This window comes from Emydura macquarii, unplaced genomic scaffold (genome assembly GCF_026122565.2).
Source record: "Emydura macquarii macquarii isolate MOO-44397 ecotype Brisbane River unplaced genomic scaffold, CSIRO-AGI_Emac_v2 contig_1305, whole genome shotgun sequence".
Classification (NCBI taxonomy): domain Eukaryota; kingdom Metazoa; phylum Chordata; order Testudines; family Chelidae; genus Emydura; species Emydura macquarii.
In genome coordinates this window covers 2,140,199-2,160,305 of record NW_027131442.1, presented here as the reverse complement: position 1 = coordinate 2,160,305, position 20,107 = coordinate 2,140,199, and the positions used below count along the sequence as shown (strand labels likewise).

General features: G+C 62.9%; 1 protein-coding gene across 1 annotated transcript; it reads left to right on the top strand.

Annotated features, from left to right (window-relative positions):
- Positions 1-303: 303 nt before the first annotated feature.
- PITPNM1 (phosphatidylinositol transfer protein membrane associated 1) lies at positions 304-18,179 on the top strand. Its single transcript, XM_067550668.1, has 24 exons — positions 304-326; positions 831-925; positions 1,110-1,324; positions 1,776-1,897; positions 2,549-2,773; positions 3,365-3,676; positions 4,023-4,118; positions 4,343-4,450; positions 4,909-4,970; positions 5,335-5,579; positions 6,760-6,949; positions 7,289-7,396; positions 7,743-7,903; positions 8,192-8,379; positions 11,350-11,520; positions 11,787-11,936; positions 12,831-12,979; positions 13,187-13,297; positions 13,593-13,709; positions 15,620-15,768; positions 15,980-16,129; positions 16,283-16,466; positions 16,677-16,805; positions 17,091-18,179. Exons 2-24 carry the CDS (start codon positions 848-850, stop codon positions 17,343-17,345), a joined length of 3,675 nt encoding a protein of 1,224 aa, XP_067406769.1. The 5' UTR covers positions 304-326; positions 831-847; the 3' UTR covers positions 17,346-18,179.
- Positions 18,180-20,107: the final 1,928 nt, after the last annotated feature.

Sequence of the window (20,107 nt, the reverse complement as noted above, 5' to 3'; positions counted from 1 at the left end):
GGGCATGTCAGCTGCCACCCAGCCCGGGGGGCTATGGGGAAGAGGCCTTTGCCCCCTAGTGGACTCCAGCTGATCTAGCCCCAAGGCGGGGGATTGGCTGGCTGAGGAGGTAGAAAATGGGACATGGGGCCTTTCCCCATCTAGGGGGTGTTGTCTGGTGATTGTCCCCCAAGGAAAGGCTGGGAGTGCCATCAGCTGGGCTCTAGTCAGTAGCTTCCTGTGATGAATTGGGGAGGGTGGGGCCGGGGGTGTGCAGGCTGGAGGGAGGGTTAGTGGCCCAGGTGGGTGCTGTGTGGGGGAAGGTTTGTTGCCCAGGCCAGGCTGTGGTGAGCAGGAGGTTGGGTGCCCTGGGCCCAGGCAATAGGGTGGGTGCCCCACTGCTGTGCTCCCTTGGCTCTGGGAGCAAGCCCCTCACCAGCCCTGGGCTGCCCACAGCATCTAGCTAGTTTGGGGGCTGGAGCTGGGCAGTGGCCCAGCCTTGCCTGGGATGGGACCCAGGTGTCCGGGATTGTCCCTTGATGATACAGGGTTGGGCATTGTGGACACCAGAGGAGCTGACAGTGTTGGTGGGGGGAGGGCAGAGGATATGCCCCCCATCCTGTTGCCCCCCACCAATTTCCCGAACATCACCATGGAAACACACCAGGCAGAATGGATTTTTAAGCAGGTCACATGAGGATTTGCTCCTGGTTCCCATCCCCCACCCCATGGGCCACACACAGCCAGAAAGGGGGTGGGGAGAGGGGCAGAGATGGCCCCCTGGGGTGAGGGGGACTGTGCGAGGGAGGGGGAGGAGTAGCGGGACTCTAACTCCTCTCCCCTCTCCGCAGGCCTCACCCTTGTCACCATGCTCATCAAGGAGTATCACATCCTGCTGCCCATGACCCTGGATGAGTACCAGGTGGCCCAGCTCTATATGATCCAGGTGCGGGGCCAGGCTGGGCCTGTTTGTCTAGGTGCAGGGTGGGGTTTGTAGCATGAGGTGGGGGGATCTGGGTGCAGGGCAGAGTTTGTCTGTGGGTGTAGATCTGTCTGTCTGGCAGGGGGGTTGGGGTGGGACTGGTGCCAGGGCACAGGTCGGAGCCAATGGGTCGGTATCTCCCCTCCAGAAGAAGAGCCGGGAGGAGTCAAGCGGGGAGGGCAGCGGGGTCGAGATCCTGGCCAACCGGCCCTACAATGATGGCCCAGGTGGCAGCGGCCAGTACACCCACAAGATCTACCACGTGGGCTCCCACATCCCCAGCTGGTTCCGTGCCCTGCTGCCCAAAGCTGCCCTTCAGGTGGAGGAGGAATCCTGGAATGCCTATCCCTACACACGCACCAGGTGGAGCATTGGGAGGGGCAGGGGTTTCTCTGGGACAAGGTGTGTGAGGCCAGCTGAGGGGTAGGGAGCTGTGGAACACTGGTAGTGGTATCTGGGGGGCTCTGTCCTTGCCCTGCCCCCTTGCCCCTGCTGTGTGGTCGGTCGGGGGCACTTGTTCCAGGGCCGTCACAAAGTCCCTTGCGGGGCAGGGGACAGCCTGCGTTCTGCACTGACAGCCTCAGGGCAAGTGCCTCTCATTCCCTGCCCAGGGGGCGGCAGGTTGTGGGGCAGGGCAGGCATGGGAGTGGGGCAAGACCAACAGAGAAGTAGGCTGGGATAGGTGCTGAGTGGCACTGGAGCAGGGCTGGAGCAGGGTATGGGGAGGGTGAGGTGTGTGGGGCTAGGGGAGGGTGGGAGCAGGGCAGGAGCTGCCCATTTCACCCCTTGCCTCCCCCCCACCCCCATCTCCCAGATACACCTGTCCCTTCGTGGAGAAGTTCTCCATCGAGATCGAGACCTATTACCGGCCTGACGCCGGCAAACAGACCAATGTCTTCAACCTCACGGCAGCTGAGAAGAGGCAGCGGATTATGGGTAAGCATCACCGCTGGGGGGCAGCTCCAGCTGAGGCGCCCCCACCTGTTACTGGGTGAACCAGTCTGCATTTTTACACTCGGGGCACCGGGTGCTGCACCCGCCAAGATGGTGAGGAATGGGGCCGGCACCCAGGGAAGGGACCAGCCCAGGCTGTGTTCAGTGCTGGGACGAGGGCACAGACCTGCCTCGCAAGCCCCTTAGTCGTACAGGAACTCAGTGCTGGGCCAGGTCTGGGGGATGGGTGCCGGGGTCTCAGGGGAACTCCCACTCCCTACTCCTGAGCCTGGGTTTTGCTGGAGTGGGGAGAAGGTGCCATCCTGAGCCCTGCTGCTCGCATGTGCTCTGTCCCAGAGTGCTGTGGGGCAGGGAGGGCAGAGCGCAGGGGTGGGGTGGGTATTCCCCCCCACTCCTCCACCCACTGATCTCCTTCCCTCCTATGCACCCTTCCCCCCACACACACTGCTCCAAAACCCCTTTCCTTTGCTGTGCAACAAAAAAATTGAGGAACGGGCCTCAAGGCATTGTGGGGAATGGGGCAGGTTTTTTCCCCCATCCCTGAGGGGGACATGGGGTGTGAGACCCCTGGCACCAAGGCAGGCAGGTGCCACTCGTGGGTGCTGACTCCCTGCCCCTTCCCCCTCTCCCCAGACATCATTGACATTGTGCGGGACCCCATCTCACCCAACGAGTACAAGGTGGAGGAGGACCCCAAACTGTACCGCTCAGCGAAGACGGGCCGGGGCCCGCTGGGCGATGACTGGCTGGAGGGGGCCGTGGCTGCCGGGCCCCTCATGTGCGCCTACAAGCTCTGCAAGGTGGAGTTCCGCTACTGGGGCATGCAGTCCAAGATCGAGCAGTTCATCCATGACGTCGGTGAGCGCCAGTCCCTGCGCTTCCCTGCCGGCGCTCTCCCTTGGCCCTTCCCCCTCACCCGCCCGCACCCCACAGCGTTGCCCCGGAGCTCTGCCCTGGAACTGTCACCTTTGCAGCCCCCAGGCCGGAGGCACTGCCCTCCATTTCCAGCACTGCCCCATAACATGGGGCCTCCTCCCGCTGGTGCTGCCCCCGCAAGCCCCTCTGGCATTGGCCCTCCTGGTGCTGCTTCCAAGACCCCTGGATTTGACCCCCAGCCCCACCTGGGAAGATCCCTATTGCAGCCCCCAGTGACTCCCCAGCCTCCTTATATGAGGGGGGAGAGCTGCTCATAGCCTACTGGGTCACACTGATTTATTGGAGCCCTTGCAGGGGAACCCCAATTCCTTGATCCTCCCCGGAGAGCTGCATGAGCCCTGGAGTGTGCATTGGGCCACTCTAGCGCTGGCTGGGAGAGAGCTGGGGGGCCTGTCGGGAGAGGGGGGCTCGGGCTGGGAAAGGAGGTCCTGGCAGTGGGGAGGGGGTGCTCTGGCGTTGGGGAGTCCGCTCTGGCTGCGCCACACTGCCCTCTCCCTCCTCCCCCTGCCCCAGGGCTGCGCAAGGTGATGCTGCGGGCACACCGCCAGGCCTGGTGCTGGCAGGATGAGTGGACGGAGCTGACCATGGAGGACATCCGGCAGCTGGAGGAGGAGACGGCCCGCATGCTGGCCCAGAAGATGGCTAAGTGTGCTGAGGCCGAGGAAGAGGCCACTATCCCCAGCACTGAGGGCCGGGCCGAGCTGGGCGGTGTTGACGGGCAGGACCGAACCGAGGGGCAGGGGTCGCCTGACGCCTCCCCTGACGACACCTTCACCAAGCAGTGGTCCACGTCCTCCCGCTCCTCCTACTCCTCCCAGCACGGAGGTGAGGGTGCCGGGGTCGCTGTGGGGAGTGAGCCGGGGGTGCTGATGGGGACAGGGGCGAGGGGGAGCAGGATGGTGGTTCTGGCAGGGGCTGGGGGTGCCGCTGCGAACAATGGGCTGATGGGGTTGGGATGGGAGCAGGGCGGCGGTGCTGGCAGAAGCATGGGGTGCAGTTGGGCAGGGCTGGGGGTGTGGGGCAGGGGTGCTGGAAAATGGGCAGTCAGGGAGGTGCTGGGAAACAGGGACTTTCGGGGGGTGGGTTCCGGCAGGGGCACCGGGGTGGGGATGCTGGTGGGAGCGCTGTAGGGAGGGGTCTCTGGTATCTGACCCCCATCCCATCCCCCCAGGTGGGGTATCGCCCCAGAGTCTCTCAGAGTGGCGCATGCAGAACATCGCACGGGACTCAGAGAACAGCTCGGAGGAGGAATTCTTCGATGCACATGGTACGGATGGCGGGGGGGTCCCTTGGGGAGAGGGTGTCTCTTCTGGGGGGGTCCCCCATTCTCAGTGGCAGTTGAGCAAATGGAGTCCTGCATTGCTGGGGATATTTCTGATGGGGGGGGGAATCTCATATTCCCAGGGGTCTCTCTCCCAAGGGTCCTTCATTCTTGGGGGGTGTCTCTTTGGGGAGTGTCTCAGTCTCATAACCCACCCTTCTCCCCCCCAGAGGATCTGTCTGACAGTGACGAGGTCTTTGCCAAGGAAATGACCAAGTGGAACTCCAACGATTTCCTGGACACGCTGGAGCGGCCAGGCGAGCTGGACGAGGGACTGGGTAAGCGTGGGGGAGGGGGCGGGGAGGGAAGGGGTGAGACCAAGGGCAGGGGAGTCGGAGGATGGGGGTGAGGGAGCAGGGTGGCAGGAAATGGGATGTGTGGGTAGGACGGGGTTGGCTGGCAGGATGGCAGATGGGTGGGGGGGGGCAGAGCAGCAGCAGGTGTGGGGTCAGGGAGATGGGGAATGGGAGGGTAGGGTGCAGGGCATCAGGGAGGCAGGAGTGTGAGGGTTGGATTAGTTTAAAGGAACAGGCTGGCGCAAGGTGGCAGGTGGTGTGGGGGAAGGGGGACCAGAGAGTGCGGGGCAGGGGAGTGAGTCAGGGCACGGCAGAACGAAGGCCAGGGCTCCCATGGTTCACCCAGCACCCCAGGGTATCGGGGTTGGGAGCCAGCAGCTGGGCCCGGCCCCCAGGGCACCTCCCACGCCAGCACGCTCACCCGGGCTTTGTCTGCGCAGGGGATGGGACCGGCGTGGCCAAGCCCAGTGGCGATGGACTAACCCAGGCCAGCTTCGCCGAGGTGGGTGCCCCTGGCTCTGCCCCCCGCCCCGCCCCATCTGATCCTGCCCTGTCCTGTCCTTGCAACCCGGGTGCCACTTGCCTTTTCCCCTGGGAATCACCAACCATGGCCTCCCCTGGCACAGACACTCCCAGCCGTGGCAGGGGACAGAGCTGGCTGCTCACTGTCCAGCGTGCCGCCAAATGGGTGACCTGGCCTGCAGGGAAGTGCTTCCCAAGCACACACTGTGGACATCATCCTTCCCCTCCCCCACGCAGAAGAGGCACCATTATCCCCCCCCCCACCACCAATCAGTGCTGTGACACCCCCCACTGCCACGGGCACTTGTCCCCGCCTGCCCCACTGATGGCATGTCTTCCCGCAGGGCGGCTCTGCAGAGAGCGTGGCCCAGGCCTGCCAGATCCACGCGCTGTTCCTGATCCTGCACAGCGGGAACATCCTGGACCAGGGTGTGGGCGAGCCAGGTTCCAAGCAGGCCGATGTGCAGACGCTGGCCGCCACCTTCGACGCCGTTGCCCGTGTGCACTTCCCCGAAGCGCTGGGCCACGTGGCGCTGCGCCTGGTGACCTGCCCACCCATCTGCGCCGCCGCCTACGCCCTGGTCTCCAAGTACGCCCACCCTCCTGCTGTCAGGGCTGGCCCCAATGCCCCAGTGCCATGCTGGGGGGCCTGTGCTGCAGGGAGTGGGGTGGGAGCTCCATAGGGGGCAATGCTGGCTCTGGGGGGCACCGCAGTCATGTCTCGGCAGATAAGATGGCTGTTGGGCAGGATTTGCCTGATCCTTTTTCAGGCTTAATGCTAATTATACCACTTGCCGGTTGCTACTAATGTAATGAGCTGGGGAGCCTCGGTTCTGGTCCCAGAATCCGGCTCTATAGAATTCAAACCGACAAGTTCAATATTCAAGACTCTCCCACTGAGGGCGAAGCAAAGCCAGGGCAAGTTTTAGTCACACAATCCGTGAAGACAGGAAAGCACCAGACCACACGCATGTAGCAGGGCCACAGTTCGAGGGACGCCTTTGGTGTCATTTCCTGTATACGCTCATAAACTCGCGCCTTTCCTTGGGGACCTGGTGGTGAGAGGCAAAGGACCTGCCCTGTCCCTGGCATGCCCAAGGAGTCCCATGGTCCCCATGCCCACAGGTCGGTGGGAGAGAGCACTGGGAAGAGAAGAGTGGGTGATGGAAAGCTCGCCCCTGCTACGTGGTGGCTCGGCCTGTTATAGGACCTGGGCAATATCATGAATGTTCATTCTGCAGCCCAGCCTTCCATGTCCAAATCTAACTTCCTCACCCTCATCACAGTGGCTGCACTTGTCACATCAGTGCCTTTTAGCTCATTAGATGCATCACCTATTGCTCAAGCAAGTTTGTGAGCAGACCTCTGCCCACGATTCTGTCCTAAAATACCCAAGCCCGGAAACAGTTCAGTGCTTCTGTGGTCGCCTGGTGCTGTTCTTTCCCAGTTCTCTCTCTTGAGCAAGCAAGTTCCAGTTCCCCAAATCTAGGGTAACTGTCGGGCCATTTTCTCGATGCTGAGGGTCGTGGGCCTACTTTATGTATGCTGGCTTGTTCAAGCCGGTGTCTTACAGAACACAGGCCTGTGGGTTCCCTGCGTGACTGCTGCGTGAAATCCAAGACTAAGCCAGCTCTGCGTGTGTTTCCAGGCTTGGAGGGTGGCGGTCCCATGGGTGCATGGCCCTGCCCAGATGCCTGTGCCCTCCCTCGGCTGGAGGCAATGGCACAGGGCAGCAGCCGCCTTTCTCACCCCTGACCCCTCTCCCCCAGCCTCAGCCCCTACAGCCACGACAGGGACAGCCTGTCCAGCAGCCAGGACCACATTCCCCTGGCCGCCCTGCCCCTTCTCGCCACGTCCTCTGGGAGCTACCAGCACGCCGTGGCCACCACGATCGCCCGTGCCAACCAGGCCCACAGTGCCTTCCTGCACTCCGCCGAGGGCTCCGGCTTCTGTGGCCAGGTGTGGGGGGCAGCACTAGCTCCAGGGCTGGGGGGAGGCGAGCTGGGATTGCTGGCTGCATCAGGATGGGGTTGCTATGGGGGCAGGGGGTGCTGGCAGTGGGCTGGGGGAGTTGTGAGGATCGGGGGTCTCTGGCTGTGGGCCTGGAGAAGGGAGCGCTGGGTGTGGGAGGCAGAGTGGTGGGGTTGGTGGCTGTGTGGTGGGGGGGCTTCTGGGTAGGGGACAATGGTGGTGGGGGTCAGGGAGGGTGCGGGGCTGTTGGGCTAGGGGCAGGGCAGGAAGCTGTTGGCTATGGGGCGTGGGGTCCATCTCGAGTCTGACGGCCTCTCCTTCCAGCAGGTGGTGCTGATTGGTGACTGCGTGGGGGGCATCCTGGGTTTTGATGCCCTGTGTCAGAGCCGGACAGGCACTGCAGGGAGCCGAACCAGCAGCGGCCGGGGCAGCCTGGTGAGTGCCTGGGCCTCTCTCTGCCAGGGGAGCTGCACCCTGGCAGCCCCTCTGTGGGATCTCCCATTGTCACCTCACCCCACACTGCCCCATCCCCAGCCGCCTGAGCATGGGAGCCTGCTGGGCTGTCTGTGACCCCGACCCGGTGGGGAGGGACCAGCAGCTTAGGGAGCCTGGGTCTGGGATAGGAACTGGCCTCTGAGAGGTGCTGGGTTCCCCCTGAGGTGGGGAAGGGGCTCATGCTGAGTGTGGAGGGGCAGCACCGGCCCTGCGATGGAGGGGGTGCCCGCAATGGATGTGCTCCCGGCCGGGCGCTGCTGTATCACTGCTCTCTCTCTCTGCCCAGAACATGGAACCGATCTCCCCGGAGCTGGGCGGCAGGAAGGACCCACTGGCCGAGGGGGTTGGGGGGCCGGGCCGGGCCAGCCCCGACCCAGGGGCGCTCCCGCCCCCACAGGAGCACAGCGACCTGGACTCCGTGCGCCAGCAGCAAAATTTCCTGTGCAGGTGAGAGTGCCCGGGGTGGGGGAGGGGCGCCCTCAGTGGCATGGGTGTTGGGCGGGAGGGGGAAAAGAAGGGGGCAGAGTGACCCCTCCACAGGAGGCCGCTGGCCCCATGGCACGGTTCACTCCAGTCGGGAGGGGGAGCGGGGGGAAGGGCAGGACATCGACCACGTGCGCCGAGCCGAGCCCCCTCCCTGCCCCGGGGCCAGATCAGAGCCGGCAGCCCCTGGCGGGGAAAGGCCCCGTGTCCCGTCCCGGTGCCTGCTGGAGCCTGCTCTCCTGTCCTCCCCAGCCTGCAGGCCAGTGTCCCCCAGGGGGAGGTGGAGCTGCAGCGCGGCAGTTACGCCTCGGGCTCGTCGCTGGATGGGGGCGAGGGCACGGCCGCCCGCCTCGGCTTCAAGGTGTCCGGCTTCTTCCTCTTCGGCTCGCCGCTGGGGCTGGTGCTGGCGCTGCGCAAGACTGTCATGCCAGCCTTGGACGGTGAGGGAACCCCGTGCCAGCCTGCCTCGGTCCCTGCACGCCCTGACACCGGGCCACCTCTCTTCCTCCAGTGCTGATCCACCCTGGCGCAGGCACTGACCTCTTTCCCCCTCCCCCAACAGGCATTGACCCACACACCCTCTCCTTTCCCCCCACCCAGCACTGGCACCGCCCCCTGGCACGGATTTCCAGGGGGTTCCATGCCCTGGCTCTTACACAGTTTCTGGCCGGGCCCTCTTCAGGCTGAGTTTACACAGGATAAAAACCCCGCAGCCCCGTCTTTTATCCCTGTGTAGACGTACCCTTAGTGGGCCAGGCCCTGGGCTCAGCTCTTTCCAAGGGCGAGGCCTGGGGCGCCACCCCCTGAGACTGGGCCCTTGGGCTCCGGCCACCCGGCTTCTCCCCGGGGCTCCCCAGCGACTCCGTGCGAGGTCAGGCCCCTGGCAGAGCAGTGGGCCCTGCGAACGTCTGCAGGGAGACAACGCAGCCTCTTCCCCCACCGGTTGTCAGGCCACTGCTGGAGAGGCCTTGGGGCCGTGGTGGGAAGCCAGATTTCATCCCAGTCCCACTCCCTGCCCTCGCCTAGAGTTTCTGGGGGCCACTCCCCCTGCCTGTGCCCTGGGCGGTCGCACTCTGATCATAGCAACGTAGGACTGGAAGGGGCTCGGCAGATCAAATTCAGCCCCTTATGCTGAGGCAGGACCAAATGAACCTAGACCATCCCTGCCGGGTGTTTGTCCCACCGGCTCTTAGTGGCGGGGATTCCATGACCACCCTTGGCTGTCATGGCTCCACAGGGTCGGTGCGAGGCCCCAGCTTTTAAACCGGCCCTCGGAGGAAACCTCAGTGCGCCAGCCTCCCGAGGGCTCCCGCTGTTCTTCCAGGACAGGCCACGGGGCCTCCCCACCTCTGAGACTGAGCCTCTGGGCTCCAGCCCTCCTGCTTCGCTCTGTGTGCTCTGCCCAGCCCGGCCCCCTGAGCTAGACTCCAGGGAGAGACCTGGCCCCTCTTCAGGGACCAGTGCCCCCCAGCCAGTGTTTGCAGTGACATGCTGCAGCCTTTTCAGAACAGCCCCAGGCTGAGAGTCACCTGGGACCTGGCCTGGGGCAATCCTTAACCTGTATTTCACTCTGCTGCCCTGAGACGCTGTCCATCTGGCCAAGCCAGGGCCCCACCCCGCCAATCTTGCCCTGCAATCCCTTTTCTGGCTCTCCCCCAGTCTTTGTCCATCACAGGTGAGAGCTGCTGAGTCTCTCCAAAAGTCAGCTCTTACCCCAGCCCCCTGACAACTTGCGGCCCATTGTCCAGCTCCAACAGAGCCCTGCAGAGCCCATGTGTGCTGCCTGCCACGGTTTCCCTGCGTCGGTGTCAGTTGTTCAGTCCTAGGGGCTCCTATGGTATGGGTCAGTTTCAGCCACCCTATTCCCTTCGCACCACCCCGGGGAGGTCCGTGACATGACACCACGGATCTCCTGCTCTGCCCCAGGAGCAGCTTCACCCTTTTGCCTGCGCTGGGAACCAGCCCCATGCCAAGTCAGCCCCTGCTACGCGGATCAGTCATAAAAATGCTACAGAGAATGCCCACTGCGTCCCATCAGCCTACTGCAGAGCTTCACCAGCCTTGCAGTCAGAAAGGTTTTTCTAGTATCTAACCGAGATCTCCCTTGCTGCAGGTTAAACCCGTTACTTCTTGTCCCCCCCCGTCCCACAGTGGATGGGAAGCACGGTTCATCAGCGTCCTCTTTCTAACAGCCCTTCCTCATAGCTCAGGTTGACAGGCTGCTTTGGAGGGAAAGGATCCACCTGTGTCCCTTCCTCATCCAGCATCTCTGTCCTGGAGGAGTTGGTCCCCCGAGCTCTCTGCAGCGCAGCCTCTTGCTCCTTAGGTCTCCGTTGCCAGGGCTGCTTCCCCACTGCTCTTCATGCTTTGGCTGCTAGCCCCGCTCAGCCAGCCCCTGATTCTGCAACCCCAGATGCCGCCCCTTTGCTTCCAGCTCCACTTTGTGCTACTCCAGTTCCTGGGCTGGGCCAGGAAGACGCCTGAGGCTGCTGGGGACTCTGCAGCCCTCATGCTTGGCCTCTCCTCTCTCCTCTGGGGTGACTGAGTCTCCCTTCCCCCCTCTCGCAAAACCTTGCCTGGGATGGAAGCAGGGTTCTTTGCCCCATGGTCCTGGAGCAGCATTTAACCTCATCTGCCCTGCTCCACGCTCGCTCTCGCGGAGAGACGTTTAGACGTTGTTTCTCCAGCCACTTTTTTTTTTTTGTGGATTCATAACTTTCTGGACCAGAAGGCCCCATTGTGATCAGGCAGCCTGACCTCCTGTCTAGCACAGGCCTGAGAACGGCCCCAAAATAGTTCCCAGAGCAGAGCTTGTAGAACAAACATCCGATCTTGACTTAAATGTTGCTGGTGACGGTAAATTGTTCTAAGCGTGTTTCTGTTGCCGCAGCCACTTGCTGTGGGGCATGACTGCTGCAGCCTGGGCCCACCGCTGTCACCCAGCTGGCACGGATTTCCAGGGTCTCTGCCCCAACCTTTACACAGACACCTCTGGGGTGTCCCCTTTACCAAGCCAGGGCCAACCCCGCGGCTCCACTCCAAGGCGGGGCCTCTGGCTCCAGCGCCCCTGCTTCTCCCCGTGGCTCTCCAACAGAGAAGGGGGCCCCACTCATTCCCCTGCATCGCTTGCCCCCTCCCTTCAGTGCAGGAGCCGCTTTCCCATGTGGCTCACTCCCACCTGGATTGCTCACATACCCCCCCAGGCCCCATCGCTTGCCCCCCCACATCACTGCTTCCCTCCCACACTGCTCACTCAGTGGGTGACCCTTCCTGCATTGCTTGCTCACCTCCCTCATCTCACTCACTTCCCCCCAGGTGCAGGGGCTGACCCTCCCTCCCCGTGTTGCTTGCTACCTCCTTCCTCCCCTCCCCCCTGCATTGCAGGCACTTAAACCCCCCTCTCCCCGCAGTGGCCCAGATGCGCCCAGCCTGCGAGCAGATCTACAACCTGTTCCATGCAGCCGACCCCTGCGCCTCGCGCCTGGAGCCCCTGCTGGCCAAGGCCTTCCACGCCGTACCCCCCCTGGGCGTGCCCCGCTACCAGAAATACCCGCTGGGCGACGGCACCTCTGCACTGCTGGGTAAGGGCTGGGAACTGTGGGGCAGGGGGAAAGATCCCTTTGGGGCAGTCGGGTGGGGGGTGAAAGCATGGAGTCCCCAGGGGGTCAGGGATAACATTGTGGGGCATGGGAGGCCACTCTGGGATGTCCCCTTTGTGTGGGCAATCAGCCGAATCAGCAGCAGTGGGGGGCTGGGACAATGGGGTTGAGGGGGTCCCCTCTGGGTTGTCAATGGGAGGCTGGGTCCTAGGTGTTGCTATGCTCCCCCTACTCTCTCCCTGGCTCAGCTGAGGCCCTGCAGACTCATTCCACCCTGTTCCTGGGCAACTTGGAGCTGACGGCACCCACCACCCCTACCAGCAATTTTGGGGGCTTCTGGAGAGGCAGCGAGATGGGCGAAGCCGCTGCCCCCCCTAGCACCAGTGAGGTCATCAAGAGTAAGTGCAACCCCTTCCCCGTCCATCCAGTGCCTCGCCTACTCCATCAGCACCATCATGGTCCTCGAAAGTGACATGGAGGGGGGGTAAGAGGGGAAGGGAGCGTTCCAGGGGGTACAAGGCAGGGGCTGTGGGGCTGGAGGGCAGGAGGCAAAAGGTAGGGTCAGTTTGGGGGGGGGGGTTGCACAGGGTGGAAGGGGTGGAGTGTGGGGGACTGGGGCAGAAGCTGAGGGGGACGGGGCAGGTCTGGTGAGGGGGTGCAGGGAGGAAGGGGCAGAGTAGAGGGTGGGGGGTTGCAGGGTATGGAGCCAGTCTGGGCATGAGCAGGTCTTGTGGAGGAGGGTCGGGATAGCAGGCAGGTTTGGGGTGTGGGGCGAGGGTATGAGCTTGGTCAGGTGCACAGAAAGGAGGATGCAGGATGGGACAATGCAGGTATGGAGCAGGTCTGAGCTGGGGGAAGCCAGGTGGAAGGGAAGAGTACAGGGCAAGTCTGGGGTGGGGGGTTGTGGGTCGGGATGTGGGGTATGGGGCTGGTCTGCAGTGGAGTACGACAGTGCAGTATAGTGGGCAGGTTTGAGATGTGGAGTGGGGCTATGGGGTAGGTCTGGGGGTGGCCATGGCAGAGTCCAGGATGGGGGGTATTGGGTGCAGGATACAGGGCCTAGGCCTGGTCTGGGGTTGTGCAAGGTGGGGGATGTGGGGTACAGGGCCAGTCTGAGGTGTGGGGCAGAGGGTGAGAGGTATGGGGCCAGTCTGGGGCAGAGTGAGTGCGGTACAGAAGCTGACCTGGGGTGGGGGTACCAGGCGGAGGGTTTGGGGCTGGGCCGCGGTGGGGGTACCGGGACGAGGGAGCAGCAGGGGATCCGGCTGCGCCTGACACCACTCTCCCCGCAGTCCTGGAGCGGTGGTGGGGCCCGAAGCGCATTGACTACTCCCTGTACTGCCCTGACGCGCTGACCGCCTTCCCCACCATCACCCTGCCGCACCTCTTCCATGCCAGCTACTGGGAGTCCTCCGACGTGGTCGCCTTCATGCTGCGCCAGGTGCGCCCAGCCCCGCTTTGTGGGGAGGTAGGGAGGGAGGGGCGGCCAGCTCTGGGGACAGGCTCTGTGGCACAGAGGATGTGGTGACAGGATGGGCAGGGGCGTGATGGTGCCTGTGGCGGGGCTGGCCAGGGGGCTGGCGCCCCGTGGCGGGGAGGGGCACGGCGGCTGTGGCTGGGGGTGCTGAGGCCGTGCTGTGTATTGCAGGTGATCGAGAAGGAGCGCCCACAGGTGGCAGAGTGCGAGGAGAGCTCCGTCTACAGCCCCGCCATCCCTCGTGAGAAGTGGCAGCGCAAGCGCACGCAAGTGAAGATCCGGGTACGCGGCCTCCACCCGCCTCACATCGGGGCAGCTGGCTTGGGCCCGAGCACTGGGCCCGGGTGGGGACGGCACTGATGAGGCCAAGGCGGGGGCCTGGGTGGGGGATAACGGGGGGCCTAGGCAGAAGATAGTGGTGCCAGGCAGTGGGCAGAGGATAGTGGGGGGTAAAGAGGGCAGGGGCCTGGATCCTGCCACTTCTCGCGGGGGATGGCGGGACACAGCGGGCAGGGAGGCCAGTAGCTCTTGGGGAGCAAGGAGCAGCAGCCACTGACTGCCTTGCCCTGCCCTGCAGAACGTGACCTCCAACCACCGAGCCAGCGACGTCATCGTGTGCGAGGGGCGGCCCCAAGTGTTGAGCGGGCGCTTCATGTACGGCCCCCTGGATGTGGTGACGCTGACCGGGGAGAAGGTACCGGCCCTGTGAGGGGAGGTGGGCTCCCGCGGTGGGGGGCGGGCAGCGTCAATCCTGGCACCGGCACCCTGGGGTGCCATCTGGGCACCCTGGTAGGTGGGTCGTAAGGGTGCGGGGGTGAGGGGTTCTGTCTGGGTTTCCCAGCAGGTGGAGGGCAAGGGGGTGCCGGAGGGGTGATTCCATCTGGGTACCCTGGTGTCTGGGGGTGCTTGGGGGTTTGAGTGTTTGTCTGGGGGTTAAGGGAGTGCAGGGGGGCGTGGGGCAGAGAGGGGCTGCCTGGTTGCCCAGCGGATGCGCCATGTCATGGATCCATGGGGTCTGTGCTCACCTCAGACGGCATTTCTCACATCAGGACACTCAGTTCTTCCCAACCAACCAGTTTATCAATTGGCCAGAGCCACCTTAGCACACAGGCAGCAGTTCACCCCTCGGTCACAGACACAACCAGTCTTTCAGGGCTGTCCTGCATCTGCCCATTTAGCTCTGCGAGCAATACAGCGAGGTTGAGGATGAGCCGTTCAACCAAGCAGTGGAGAGTGCTCGGATTGCTTTAGGACATGTACCTCTGACCATCACTCAGCAATTCTTCCATCTCGAACACACGGCTACCCCCCTTCCGGGATTTCTCCAAGGAGGAAGGAGGTGCTTGTTTTACAGCACGTTACACTGTGGTCCCTGCTATGGGAGTGGATTTGTCCCTGAGCAACAAGCTTAGATATCAAAAGATCTGCTGAAAGCTATGGTTCAGCGTCCCTTTGGCCAACGTGCTTGGACCTACAAAGGAGAGCATTAAAAGTGCAGTAGTTAAAATCCAGCGCATGGCTGCCTGAGGTGTTGCTAGGATGTGCAGACTCAACTAGCCGCCCTGCCTTTATTTCTGTTCTCTCTCCGGCTTCTGTGAATCCTGGGAGGGGAACGAGTCGTTCCTCATAGCACTGGGGACTCTGCAGCTTCTTCCTGGGTTCGGTCAACTCTTGGGGCTGTGGCCGTGGCCGAGGAGAGAGGCTGCCCGCAAGGGATCAGCTAGTTCTGGGGCTGGGGGGCGGCGGGTTCTCTCATTTCTGTTGATCACTTTCCAAATTGCTCTCAGCTTCCCGCGGCGCTCGGTGGTTCCTCTGCTCCCACCAGCGTCCAGGAGATGGCGTGTGAGACGTTGCCGAGAGAGGGATTTCACTTCGATTCACCTCCAGGCCTGGTTCATAATTAGCCCAGACTGGTGACTGGAATCCCCCCCCTTAACATGCCAGTTCAGGCCCTAGTGAGGGCTCTCTCCACAGCCCTGCGTGTGCTGTGTAATTCCGATCACGCCCACAGCACTCCAGTCACTTTGCACACACCACACCCTGCCAGCTCCTCGGCGGGCCCGACCCGCCCGCTACTGGATGATCTCCCGTGCCTTTGCCTCTCCACCCTTCAGGCACCTCCCAGACGTCGCAGGGAGGAATAAGACGGAGGGTTGGCGTGGAGAGGGGCAGCTCCGTCTCCCACGGCACACGGATGCACACTGGCATCGGGGGAGGGCTGGCTGGTTGACACTTATTGGGCAGGCTCTCAGGAAATTTGACCTCAGGAACTCCCAACGTTTTGGATCACCCAGCAAGCCATTCCCAGTTGCCTTAAACTTATGTGTGGCCCCTGGCGCTTGGCTTACACCTGGGAGACAATAGGGTGCAGTGAATTACAGCAGTCCTTGGGGAGAGGACTGATCGTGGCTGGGACATCCCATCTCGGGAATCGCCACTCTTTGGAAGGGTGTAGTTGAGTTTTAGTTTAATCACAGACTCAGAAAGGCAGCCGGGCTCTCCGGACGAGAGGTCTCAGCTGCCAGCAGGGGTCAGTCGCTTGCCGGGGCTGCCGTTGACAGCCTGTTTCCAAGCCGAGGTGAACGTCTGCGTGTCTCCCCCTAGGTGGACGTCTACATCATGACGCAGCCGCTGTCGGGGAAGTGGGTGCACTACGGCACCGAGGTGACGAGCAGCAGCGGGCGCCTGGCCTTCCTCCTCCCGCCCGACAAGGCGCTGGGCATTGGCATGTACCCCGTGCGCATGGTGGTCAGGTGAGAGCCCCGCCTGGGTGCCTGGGATCCCAGGGAGGGACGTACCAGGGAGAGGGGGCTGTACCGAGGGCCTGGCTGTGGAGCCCTCGGGAAGGGCCGGAAAGCCGTGTTGGGACGCGGATCGGGAAGGTGTGAGGGGAGATCTATGTGCAGGGGGCTCTCTGGGTTCCCGTGTCTGCCCGGTCCCTGACACTCCCTCGCCCCTACGCAGGGGGGATCACAGCTACGCCGAGGCCTTCCTGACAGTGGTGGCCCGCGGCACTGAGGCGGTGGTGTTCAGCATTGACGGCTCCTTCACAGCCAGCGTCTCCATCATGGGCAGTGACCCCAAAGTGCGGGCGGGCGCCGTTGACGTTGTGCGGTAAGTGTCCCCGGTGACTCCCCTGGCTAACCACCTGCCCCGTCCCTATGCCCAGCTACCCCCTACCAGCCTCCTAACCCCCTTCCCGCTGCTGTCCTCTCAGCTCCAACCCCCTCCCCAGCCCCCTGTGATGCCCATGTCGTGTCGCCCCAGGCACTGGCAGGACTCGGGGTACATGATCGTCTACGTGACCGGGCGCCCCGACATGCAGAAGCACCGCGTGGTAGCCTGGCTGTCACAACACAACTTCCCGCACGGCGTCGTCTCCTTCTGCGACGGCCTCACCCACGACCCCCTGCGCCAGAAAGCTGCCTTCCTGCATAGCCTGCGCACTGAGGTGGGGCCTGTGCCCAGCACCATGGGGGGTAGAGCACAGCTGGGGCTGGGAGTGACCGGGGGAGGAAGGGAGGCCAGGCTGGGGCTCAGGCAGCGCCAACAGGGGGGCGGGGCTTGGGCGGCGTGGGGGGCGGGGCTTGGGTGGTGCGAGGGGCGGGGCTTGGGTGGTGCGAGGGGGCAGGATGACAGGCTCAGTACCCATGTGCTACAGGCAGAAGTCACCATTGTGGCTGGCTATGGCTCCACGAAGGACATCTCGGTCTACAGCTCCCTGGGGCTCTCGCCCGCCCAGATCTACATCGTTGGGCGCACCGTCAAGAAGTTCCAGAACCAGTGCCAGGTACGCGGGCACCGGGGGGGGCACGAGCTCCAGCCCAGCCCCAGCGCAGGGGGCAGGCTGACTCAGGGGGGCAGTGAATGGGACAAGGGGGCCTTTCCCATCTAGGGGCTGCTGGCTCCAATGTGGCCCCAGGGTAGGGGACTGGCCGGCTTAGGGGAGTGGGGAATGGGACACAGGGCCTGCAGAGTGGGAGGCAGTGGGGGCTGGCATGGGGACAGTGGGGGCTGGGCCCCAGGGCTCTCCTGTCCATCTGTTCTCATGCTGGGCTCGTGCATCTGTCCGCAGTTCCTGTCGGAAGGCTACGTGGCGCACCTGGCCCAGCTGGAGATAGCCTCGCTGGCCCATTCGCCCAAGGGGGCGCCACGGCCCACGCTGGGCAAAGGCACCTATGGGTGCCCTGCCCCCGTCGACTTCCTCCGTAAGCAGAGTCAGCTGCTGCGCTCGCGGGGCCAGAGCCAGGCAGAGCGCGAGGGGGGCGCCCCGGCAGCGCCCCGCGCCAAGGTCCGCAGCGTCAGCCTCAAGCTGGAGAGCGAGGAATGAGCCCCCGCTGCCGCTTCCCGGCCTGAAGCAAGTGCCGCCGTCCCCAGGCCGTGCCTGCACGAGGAGACGAGCGCTCCCGGCATGGAGGGGGAGCTCCCGCTGGCACCACGTGTTGCACCGCAGCCCTGGCGCAGGGCAAGAACTGTGTATTGGGGGCCCGAGGAGTCCCCCAGCACTGGACATGGCCTGCTCTCCATCTCCTTGGGCTCCCCTCCCCCAGCTCCCCTGCTATCCCAGTCCCGGGCTTCCCCTTCCCACAGCTCTGCTGGCACACATCAATCCCGACCCGCAGACTTCTGCCATCCCAGCCCCACGTCACTGCCTCTGGGGGGGTCTGTGGCTGGGTTTTCCAGGGGGAGGGCGAGTCGCTGCTGGGAATTAGGGGGTTGGATCTCTTTTTTTTTTTTTTTTTTTTCCCCCCCCTCCCCCCATGCAAGGCCTGGACCTGGCACGTTTGCCCCTGGGACCTGCTGTCAGCATCACAGTGACAGGGAGGAGGGGCCAGTTGCCCCTGTCTCTGGGCAGCCCCTGTACCCCGTGGCCTGCATGCTCTCCCTCCCCCAGCCGCCCATGTTCTGTGTCTGATGTTGGATCCCAGAAGCGGGGTCTGAGGGTGTGGTGCAAGTTGAGGCCATGCTGCCTGCTGGGCACATTACAGGGGGTTCATTATTTATTTGCATTGGTGTCAGAGTTAGAGGGAGAGGGGCCAGGCCCAGAGGAGGCAGGGCCTGGTGGGGGAGGGGCCTGAAGGATTCATGGTTCTTTGTTTTTTAAAAATTTGTGTAAATGTGGAATAAAAATGTAAAAAAACAAATAAACAGAAAATGGTGCAAACATGATCTTCACGGCCAGGATGTCAAGGCACAGCCGAGTTGGGGAGTGTATCTGGTACGATGATGTCCTTGTTGCTTCGGACTCTGATCTGCGACGTGCACTCAAAGGTCATGATTCTTTCCCAGAAGAAAGCGGAGTGTTCTCTCCAGGTGAGCGGCTACTCTTCCACTAAAAGTTTAAGTATCTAGGGGGTCTTGTTCGCGAGTGATGGTAAGCGGGAGCGTGACATTGACCAGCGGATTAGTGTGCCAGCCTCACCTATGGCCATGAACTGTGGGTGATGACCGAAAGGAAGAGATCGCGGGTACATGAGGCGGAAATGAGGTTTCTCCCCAGGGTGGCTGGGCTGTAATTCTCCAAGATAAGGTGAGGGGCTCTGTTATTCAGGAGAGCCTCAGACTAGAGCTGCTACTCCTGTGGATAAAGAGGAGTCAGCTGAGGTGGTTTGGGCACCTGATAAGGATGTCCCCTGGTAGGCTTCCTTTGAAACTATACTGAGCACGTCCCACTGGGAGGAGGCCCCGAGGCTGACCCAGGACAGGCTGGAGGGATTATAGTTCTCGGCTGGCTTGGGAATACCCCAGGAAGAGCTGGCACCTGTTATGGGAGGACCAGATGTTCCTTTCTTCCACGCTGTGGCCGGGACCCTCACCAAGAAAAGCAGCAGACAGGAAAAGAAAAAGAATGGTGCAAACAGGAAGGGCTGGTTCCTGGGCGGGGAGGGGAATACAGGACAGTGGGTCCGTAGGGGAAGATTTGCGTGACTGGAATGTTAAAATTACTGGTTACAACCTGTTAAGCAGGGATCGAGATGACAGAAGGGGGAGGGGACAGTGCAGGGGCCTTGTCAAAAATGCGATTATCTGCTAACCCAGAAGAAAATGCCTTCGAAAGCTTATGGACCAGAGCCCGACCAGATCGAGCACAAGAGGGTATACGCTGGTGTCTGCTACAGTCAGGGAAGCAGGAGACAGCCGGTGGCCCCCCAGAAGTACCACCGCAGGCTATCGTACCTGGCCCACGATGTCCCTCTCTCAGGGGATCCAGCGCACCAGGCAGAGCCTGCTGCAGAACTTTGACTGGCTGGAGTCTTTGATGCCATCCGGCTGTCCTGCTAGTCCTGTGACCCCTGCCAGAGGGTGGGGAAGGCCCAGGACCAGGGTAAAGCAGCCCTGAGGCCCTTACCCACCATAGAGAAACCTTTCCAGAAGGTGGCGTTGGACAGGGTGGGGCCCCTCAGCAAAGCTGCCTGGTCAGGGAAGAAACACATTCTGGCGGGGGGTAGATTTTGCTACTTGCTACACTGAAGCAGTGGCTCTGTCCTCTACTAAGGCCGACGCCATGGCAGATGCACTGCTGACCATTTTCAGCAGGGTGGGGTTTCCCCAAGAGGTCCTCAAAGACCAGGTGTCCAATTCCATGTCAGTCCTGCTTCAGTGTGTGTGGGAGAACCATGGGGGTGTGGCGCACCTGGGCCTCGGTGCCGCCATCGAACCGCTTGGCGAGTGGAGCCGGGGAAGGAGCAGTGGCGCTGTGCGGCTCGTTTCTCCCCTCCCAGGCCAGCGGAGGGGAGCGGATCAGGCCTGGCTGAAGGCTTCCTGAGCCCTCGGCTTGTCTGGTCAGATGGGGGGTTTGTGGGCACAGCCCTGAATGTTTCCAGCCATCGCTCACCCCATTGGCTGGAAGGGGGCGGCTGGCGGCGTGGGGGGTCAGCAGTGGCCTGCTCGGGGCCCAGCTGGCCCTCAAAGGGAGACCGCAGGAGATGTAGCCCTGAAAAGTGAGACTCATGGGGCTGCTCCAGGCCGATGTATGCCAACATCCAGGGCGCTAGGAGCGTGCCAGGTGTGCCGCCACCCACATCCCGGCACTGTAGGTGTTTCAGCAGCTAGGCCTCGCAGGTCCCAATTACCCCATGGGGCAGGGCTAAG